The sequence below is a fragment of the Arachis ipaensis genome, chromosome B09 (assembly GCF_000816755.2).
Source record: "Arachis ipaensis cultivar K30076 chromosome B09, Araip1.1, whole genome shotgun sequence".
NCBI classification, from domain to species: Eukaryota; Viridiplantae; Streptophyta; class Magnoliopsida; order Fabales; family Fabaceae; genus Arachis; species Arachis ipaensis.
The window spans coordinates 98,837,419-98,847,124 of NC_029793.2; the positions used below are offsets into that span (position 1 = coordinate 98,837,419).

At 29.2% G+C, this 9,706-nt stretch overlaps 1 protein-coding gene and 1 long non-coding RNA gene across 2 annotated transcripts in view; one reads left to right on the forward strand and one right to left on the reverse strand.

Moving 5' to 3' along the window:
* LOC110266637 lies at positions 6,923–8,041 on the forward strand. Its single transcript, XR_002354094.1, has 2 exons — positions 6,923–7,651; positions 7,685–8,041. It is a non-coding gene; the product is annotated as an uncharacterized LOC110266637 (long non-coding RNA).
* LOC107617676 overlaps positions 7,991–9,706 on the reverse strand; it is a gene marked incomplete in the record, with an annotated part of 15,306 nt that continues 13,590 nt past the window's right edge. Inside the window, 3 exon segments of the mRNA XM_016319496.2 lie at positions 7,991–8,373; positions 8,646–8,691; positions 9,345–9,445. Coding sequence (XP_016174982.1) covers positions 8,311–8,373; positions 8,646–8,691; positions 9,345–9,445 — 210 coding nt within the window.

Consider the following 9,706-nt stretch of genomic DNA (forward strand, 5'->3'; position numbering starts at 1 on the left):
GTAAAGGGGATTTTAAATATATGAATAGAATTTAGTTACAAATTTTGATAGTAGACTTCTGAGAAAGCCAACAAAGAAGTGGGTAGAAATGCGGCCCCCTCGAAAAAAGAAAGCAAATAGAATAGTGCTGCAAAAGCTTAATGCTAAACTTAGTATATTGGCCCATTAATAACCATGTTGTATTTCAGGAATTAATTAACTATAATTAATTAATATATAGTACTGATATGATTTGCGTGTGGAATCCACAAGTGCCATATTATTATGCAAATATATATATACTAATAAAGTATGGTTTGTTAACATCATAGATAAATAAATAAATAAAGTATGGATTGGGTGGCTCCTTTTTGTTGTCAATATGATTCTAGAGGAGAGGATGCTGATCACATGCATTACATGTGATGAGTTATCATTCATTACTGGAATCAGATTAATTTATTAATACTAAGCATTTTGCGCTAGCTATCTTAACAAAATCCTAATAATAAAGCATTATTTGGATGTTCGGAATTCTATTCGGGACCCAACCATGAATGGAAGGGAAAGGGTGTGGACCTTCCCACCGTTACTCAATTAAGCTTTCAAGATTCTCTTCTTCCATCTTTCTCTAAGTCTATTATTCTAGCTCTTTCTCTCCTTTTCTCTGTCTTTTCTGTTTGTTTTTTTCTTTCTTTTTTTTTCCCGGAGCTAATAATTTGTGCCTATATATAATTCTATGCCTAGAAACTTTGACGGAAAAAATTCGGTGTTGGTTTTTTTAAGGTATTTGTTGGTTTTATTTGACCAAGGTGAAAAATAGATTTCGATGTCAATAGTATTAAACTGAAAAAAAAAAATTACAGTCAGATCAACAGCAACTTTGAAAAATTGAATATATCTTTTTCACCCAAAAAATATTAGAGAAATATTAGAGGGTAATATTTTTTATCAATATTAACCAATTTTTTGGATTAACATTTTATTTTTACATTATTAAGATTTCATATTTAATATTTAAGACTTAGAATTTAGTATTTAGGGTTTAGAATTGGATCAAAAATAATAAATTTTATTGATTATGTAGTATTGTTCAAAAAGTTATTTTAGTAAAACAGTAATAAACATGAAAGAAAAGAAGGGTGTGGCATATAGTTATATTTTTATAAGGAAGGAAGTGTAAGTTTTAAAATAAGTTGGAAAAAACATGTATTTTACTACTTCTTTTATTCCTTAAAATTTTTGTGGAGGGTGAGGATATGCACATGCTTTGTGGGACAAGAATGTAGAATTAAAGGTGACTATATATGCTGTATATATTGTTACATGTTAACTTTGTCAAGATTCATCAGAACATGGTTAAAAGAATCTGAAGTAGATAAAGATAAAAATCCTCATTTCATTCATCAAAAAATTATGATACATGAAAAGGTTACGTTATATATTGGCATCCTCTTTTTTATGATACAGCAAAATTAGTATTGTCGTTGTCAACTTGCTGTTTATGAGGAGCCATTTGTTGTTCATAATTAAAGAGAGAGGAAAAAATAAATTAATGAAGCACGTCAAAAAAAGAAAAAAAGAAATGCACACTATGTAGCTTTTCTTTTGTTTGACTGTTTCCATTAAATGACAAACAAATTCATCGGACTCAAAAAGACGATTATAAGCCTGTCTCCGGAATAAAATAAAAAGAGTAAACTATTAAAATAGTATCCAAAAATTTAGAATAAATCTCTAAAATGGTTCCTCAAATTGAGCCCGTGCACCAATGTTATCCCTAATTTTTAAAAGGAAAAATTACCAAAAGCATTCATGAAGTTTATGAATGCTGACAAAAGTACCCATAAATTAAGGAAATTAACGATGTACCCATGGAAGATGAGATCCGTATGACAAAAGTATCGAAGCCCTAATTTTTTGTTGATTTTTTAATAAAATTACTAAACTATCTCCATCCTCAACCTCAATTCACTTTTTCAACTTTCCATAATTCAATATGCACCTTTAAAACCCTTGCCATGGAGTCCAAAACTACTCCTACAACAGATGAAATGAACCTTTTATGGTGAAAATTTTGGATATTAACGCAACAGAGGATTGCAACGCCGAGATTAACAAAAGAATCAATCAATACCGATGAAGAATCAGAGAAAGAATCATAAAAGAACAGTTTTTAATAGTTTCAGTTGTTTTCTCCTTTTTTTCTTAATTTGAGGGCTTTCTTTGTGTGAAAGGATTGGTGAAAAAATGGGAAAGAGCTCACCATACTAAATTTATTTGCCAGGAATCGGTCGAAGTCCTCTACCACCACCACTATCATTGATTTTGGCCTGGTCTATTATAGGAGTAGTTTTGGACTCCATGAGACCATGACAAAGGTTTTAAAGGTACAGGTTGGGTTATGAAAAGTTGAAAAAGTGAATTGAGGTTGAGAGTGGGGGTAGTTTGGAAATTTTATTAAAAAATCAACCAAAAAATTAGGGTTTGGATACTTTTGTCATACGAAATCCATCTTCCATAGGTACATCGTTAATTTCCTTAGTTTATGGGTACTTTTGTCAGCATTCGTAAATTTTATGGGTACTCTTGGTAGTTTTTCCTTTTTAAAATGTTCTAATTGCACCCTTTAGATTGAGCTCCGTGCGAAATCCTGGTCCTTCCACCTATTTCCGGCGTGACTCAGCAACCGGAGCGTTGAGCTGGCGGTTTGTGGTTCATGTAGACAGCCTGGAAGGTACTTCCATTGCTTGTTAAGGTTAAGAAGAGGACGGTCAGGGACGGATCTACTCTTGCGGGTGTGGGGCAAGCGCCCCGACTACAATTTGGAATTTTATTGAGTAGTATATAATAATAATATTTATTTGCCCCCACTAAATTATTAAATTTGACCCCACAATAATTTTTTATTCAACTTTCGACACTTAATAGTCAATTTGAGTATTTCATACTAGATGTCCATTATAATGATCAATTTTTAAATTTAAATAAGATTGGTGTTCTTTCTTAGAAATCGACTCGAAAGAATATTATTTATCCATTTGTGTTTCTTCTTTTGAAATTAGCTTTAATTTTTTATAACTACACTAATTGAATGAACTTTTTCAACTATGAATATCATCAAGAGCTAATTGTATGAAAGTTGACTTTTAAATGATTGTTCAACGATATATACAAAAAAAAAAGACATGATTATATTGTCAAAGTTTTTAAATACGAAATATAAAAAATTAAATTTTAAATTACATGTTATTATTTAAATTACTATTTTAGTATTTTAATTTGTAATTAGATATTTTGAAACCTAATCATATTTTATAATAACAAAATATAATTATAACAACAATTATGCTAAGTATACATAAAATAATTATTTGTACAAAATAAATCTTAAAATACAAATTCTGAAATACAAAATACATATTAAAAATAAGTTAAATAATATATGTATTTATTATTATGTTATATATATTTCGCCTCCACTATCAAAATTTTCTGAATCCGTCACTGAGGACGGTACTACCTACCGCAAGGTTTCTTCTTCTACTTCTCTTCCTCTCAAATCTACTTGCTCTTTCTTGCTTGCTTTGTTGATTCGTCCACTTTCTAATCTTGCTAAAAAGTTAATTTGATCCTAGAGACTTGCGATCTAACTAGCTTTTGTAGTATTAATCTGAGATCAAGTGTCATTGTGATAGTTCTAGATGATTGATTATGTTGGTTAGTTTCACCCTAAAAATAGCATCCGACTATATATATAACATACTTAGTTATTGCTTGTAACTACTAAAATAAATGTTAAAGTTGTTCTTAGATATAAACTTTGGTGATGTTACATGTTTAATTATTTTTTATAACTCAGTCCAATTAAATTGGTATAAATTCAATAAAAAAGTGTGTATGTATCACAAATTTTTTTTGGTGCTCTTTTAAGATAGAATTTTTATTGAAGAGCACATAAATTTATTGATGTAATATAAATTTTTTTGTGCATAGCACAAACTTATTTTTACACAGCATAAAATATTTGTACATAGCACATAAATTTTTGTTACGAATATATTTTGTTGATTGGGTAAGTCAATGTTCTAGGCATATAGTCCTTTAAAAATTTTTGTGATGTGTACCAAAATTTTTGTGCTATACACTAAAATTTTTATATTATACATTAAAATTTATGTGCTATGCGTATTTTGTTGGTTGAGTATCAATATTTTAGACATGTAGCCCTTTAAAAAAATTTTTATTGTGTACTAAAATTTATGTGTTCTACATCAAAATTTATGTTATTTACCAACATTTATTGTTTTGTGCATCTTTTGTTGGTTGAACATCAACGTTTTGAGTATGTGATCCTTCAAAATTTCTATGTTGTGTACTAAAATTTTTGTGTTTGCATCAAAAATGATGTGAATTAAAATTTTTGTACTCTAATTTTCTAAACATATATAGGAGAAGAAGATAATGAAGAAGACGACGATAACGACGACGATGATGATAATGAAAAGAAGATGAAGAGAAAAAAGAAGAGGAAGAAAAAATCAATTAAGAGAAGAAGAAGAATAACAATAATGATAATAATAACAATGATGATGACTACGTTGCTAAAGAAGAAATACACAGAAAAAACGCCAAAAAAAACGTTGTTGAAGAAGTACACGGAAAAAACGAAAAAAAAAAAAAAAACAAACATGCATACATTAAATTTGGTGATAGAAATTATTTTTCTTTAGATAAAAGATTACGGATCTGTTATTCTGTTTATCATTTCCACTTTGAAAAACCTTTGACGCAAAAGAATTGATGTATACTGTCTGGGATAACACCGAAAAAAAAAATATAGTGAAAAAAAAAAGGAAAAGAAATTATGATTCATGAGTGTAATAATAATAATCACTAGAAGAATTTGCTAAATGTTATCTTAGCTTACACGGAAGGGATTCCATTTCCACAAATATGTTTCATGAAAATCACACAAGCACTTTATGATGAGCCCTACTCTAACACGAATAGGATTAGTGATTGATAATATTTTTTTTGGTGACTAGTCATTAATTGATATATATAGTGATATTAAAAAAAATAAACTTGTTGAAGAGTGCGTGCTGCGTTTGAATCTTATCCTTGTTGTGATAATCACTATATGAGGGTAAAAGGATTTAACCACTAAACTTTTAAGGTGAATTATATACTAAAGATATAAATTTACAAATTTTTTTTTATATAGAATGAAAGAGAAATTAAAAAAATTAGAACTTACATTTTGAATATCAATAAAATAATTAAAAATAATTATAAAATGAATTTATATTCTTTTGCTATACAACCTTAATCTGTATAGTAGAGTGTCCCAATTTTTAATGATGTAGGCATATAAATGTGATGGGTCAGTATTGAAAAATAAAACAAAAGGAAAACAAATTAGAATAGGTTTTAAATTTTGAATATATGACCTTGAACAAGCTATGTAGGAAATATCATTCAATCAAGTGAGTAGTGCAATGTGTTTGAGGAGCGCCTTTATATGCTTCTTTAGTTCTTTTGAATCACATTCACACAATTGTGATTCAATTTTATGATTCACTTTGCACTACTAATAAAGCAAACCAATCATGCATTTGTTGCTGCCCAGGATTGAACTCTCTACTTGAGTACTTGTAACTTTTCATCTTGAGAAAATTATTCAACTTTTTTTTTATACATAATAACTCCAGCTAACTGAAATATCTTGATGAAAAGAGTAGAGATTAGTGTTCTGAGAACTGATTCAATCGAATTAACAGGGAATCAGCCACCAAATCAGTTCGATTCATGGTAAAAACGATTAGAAATAAATCAATCAAAAAATTAGAAAAATTAGTCAAACAACCAGTTAACGGTCGAATCAGTCTGGTTTTTAGCAGTTAATAATCAATTTAAAATAATAAAATGCAAAAAATTCTTTTTTTTTCTAAAAAGATTATATATTATATACATAAATATACGATCATGATAGGTGTACACTAAAATTAACTACTAGTATAAAATATATGTTAGAATATAAATAAACATTAAAAATAAATTAAATAATATATGTATTTATACACAAATATATTAATAATATTAGTAGCTGATTTTAGTGACTAATTTTAGTGTATAAATAATATTTTTGTTGAAACATATTATTCTATTATATACGGTTGAACTTCAGTTAGACCTTTAAACTTCTGACTCTATCAGTTCGATTACTAGGTTAATTTCCAGAACCTTACTTTTAAAGAAAAAAAAAATTGTTTCTCATTCTCAATTCTGATGTTGAAAACTCAAACACCAAAATATTTACTATATTGACCAATACTACATCAATAAAAATCATTCATCAACTAGCTACTTAGCGCTTTACACAACACCAAATTAAAGTAATCGATCAATCAATTCTACGTCACAATATAATGAAAATTCAGGATTCACTATTTTACGTGAAGATTCAGAATCTTTAGCTTTATATATCTCTACTAATCACACGCACAGGGAACATCCCCACATATATGGTTGATCTTGATGTTCGGATATATATCACATATCTTCATTATGGAAAGAAACCTTACTTAATGGAATTTTGATTTAACAGTAAAAGTCAGAACTTGTAATCAGGTAAAGTAGCTATATTTGGTGCTAAATGGACAATATTTTTTGAGGAAATGACCTTCTCTCTCCTCTAATATGTCTAAATGACATTCATCTGATCATCTCCTCCATTTTAAGATTTAAATAATATACTCTTTAAACTGCTTGACTAAAATATCATTTATAATTATTATTATACAAATAAATTAGTAATAAGTATACATTTAAATCAATCAAATAATTCTTACTAACTTATATATATCATTTACAATAATTATTGAAAGGTATTTTTGTCAAGTGGACAAAAATGTTTATTTTAATTTTGTAGGAGAATATACATTTTACAATAAAATAGAAAAGACTATTATCTAGACATCTCATAGAAAAAGTGTCTTTTTTTTTCTTGATAGTTGGCCAGTGCTCAGAGAAAAACAAAGGATGCAACAATTTCTTTTGAGAAAGTACATACAAAGCAACACATGCAGGAAGTTGTCATACTTTTTTACACTATTTAACCATTTTTATTTTCTATGTATGAATTGTACATTTTAAAAACTAGGCTCTAAATTGCAATAAGTAGTCGTCATGTATTTTTTCTCTAAAATCTTGTCTCTCTTCTTTCTCTGATATTCCAAAGTTCATTCTCTTTAGTGACAATTCCACCATATTTTCTTTTTTCAATGTTCAGAATGCTGTTTTATTTTGTCTTTGTAGTCCTCTTTATAGATGCTTTATCTTTTATCAATGTTCTTGTTTTCCTTATTTCTAGTAGTCTCATATCATTCAGGGTATCTTTGATGAATTTAATTGACCTTCAAATAAATAATAAGAAATATTTATATCTATTTGTCCTTTAAATAAAAAACATAATACAATTTTTTATTTGATGTCAACTCAGTCTCTGATATCGTGATAAATAAATCCACAAAAAATGAGTTATATCCAACTCTTTAGAGAGAGAGAAAGCGAAGAAAAAGAAAAGAGGGTGAAAGAAAAGGGAAAAAAGAGGAAAAAGAAAAGTGGAAAGAAATAATAGATCAACCTACTTCGAATGACAATTGTTATTGTAATGCATGGCAACCTCTCCCATCAGCCATAGATAATGATAGTTTAAAGTTAAAATATTTCTCAACAAGTCTTTTATTTGGTCTTCAATCAGAATTTTCCCACAAACTATTACAAGAATAATGTACTCACATAAAACAGCACATCAAATTTACTGACTTTATTGGAAATGCTCAATACAGATTGAATATAAAAAGCCCTTTACTTTTTAACAGCTCATAAAACAATACCATCACAACCAAATAATAATAATAATACCTAAACTATTATTGATACATATTCCAACTTTTCTATTAAAAAGAAAAAAGACAACAAAAAGAAACCGGAAAATAGGACAGGCTACACGAATTTCAATTGATAACTATATATCATTTTCACTTAAGTGAGAAAACTAGAATGAATATGCAAGAAAAAAATATGCACAAGAATGACAAGTACAGCAAGCAATACAACACTTGACTTACAGGGCTATGGGGGAAAAAAATAATTACTGAATATTCAAAAAAATACATAAATTCACAACTACAGCTCAAGCTAATTCGGCCCTAGTATATATAAATATGAAAGGAGCAAAATTTTCGTTCCACACACAAAACACATCTCCCATCCCAGTACCCTTCTGTATGAAGCAGAGATTTTCTGCCAAACAGCTACCACTCTTCACTTCAAATTTAAACTGTTAAAGAATAATCCTTTTTTCTTCCCTCTTTTTTTCTCTGCAGCCTGCAGAACCCAAAAAATTGGGTTAAGCCTTGAGTATACTACTCGATCACAAATATTTTATACTGGAAAAAAAAAGAGTAGAACTGATTTGAAATTCCCAATTATCCAATCAGGGAATTTGCATTTTTGAGACTTGCAATAAAAGTTTCAGTTAACTTCACTGGGATATTTGTGTCCAAATTCATTGGTTTTTCAATGTACCACTTTGTCCCAATGGTGAATATTTGAGACCGGAGGGTGTAATATATAAGTTAAGGGAAAAGTTTGTTTACCCTTAAGATGAATAATCTCAAGGTGAGCACAATAGTATCTCTTGCACTGCAAAAAGAACATAAAAATATTATCGGAAAAAAAAATTAAAAATAAATAACCATCAAAAAAACTTGTTACACTACAATCATCAGAAAACACGACACAGGATACTCCTGCGTCTGGCTTGGAGATTAAAAATAAATAAATAAATCCACAGTTCTGAAAGCTTTGTAAGCACCTGAATATATCAGAATTTTGTTCACCTCTTCACTAACAAATCTTTATTGCTCAAGGTTACACCAAGGATTAGGGACCTAAGTCTATTGGGTAGACCTTAAACTTTAGGGTGAGGGAAATCTCATGAAGAGTCATTATATATTCAGTGTTAGGGACTCATTAGTTAATTAGCATAGTTATAAATAAAGGGTACGAGGGACTAGTTATGGTTGATTCATCATTTTAAAATTTGCATCTTGGAGGTTGTGGAACTCCAACTCTTCCACTAACTGTAACTACACATTTACTTGTATCTCCCCAAAATTCTAGCACAATGCTAGGAAGTTTCCCTATTCAATACACACTCCTATTCTATGAGTCTAGTCTTTATGTGGAATCAATTCTAGCATTCAATGCTAGAATATCAAACTTGTTCACAAATTCTCGTGTCACTCAATTGCTTTTGTCCGTTTTTGCAACAACACAACAGAATGAATACTTACCCAGAAACATCTGTTGGAGTGCTTTCTGCTCTTAACAGATGGTCAGTGCCACTTGAACCCATTATAATAAATTCTGAAACATGTCCATATGGAATCATAACCTAAAAAAGGAAGAGCCACGTATGATTAAAATAAATAAATAAATAAATAATTGCTGAACACTAAGATTAATTTTAGAGATTAACAAAAAGGCATGATAAAAATTTTCAAATGATTCTAAGACCCTCCAACAAGACTGCTACAGAATACTTGTCCTTTCAGGGTATTCTATTGGTCAGACCAGTGAGATCACTTGGGCATCGGGGGGAAGGAAAGGAATGGGGTAAAATGTGCACTCACATTGCACTTCCCAGAAAGCTATT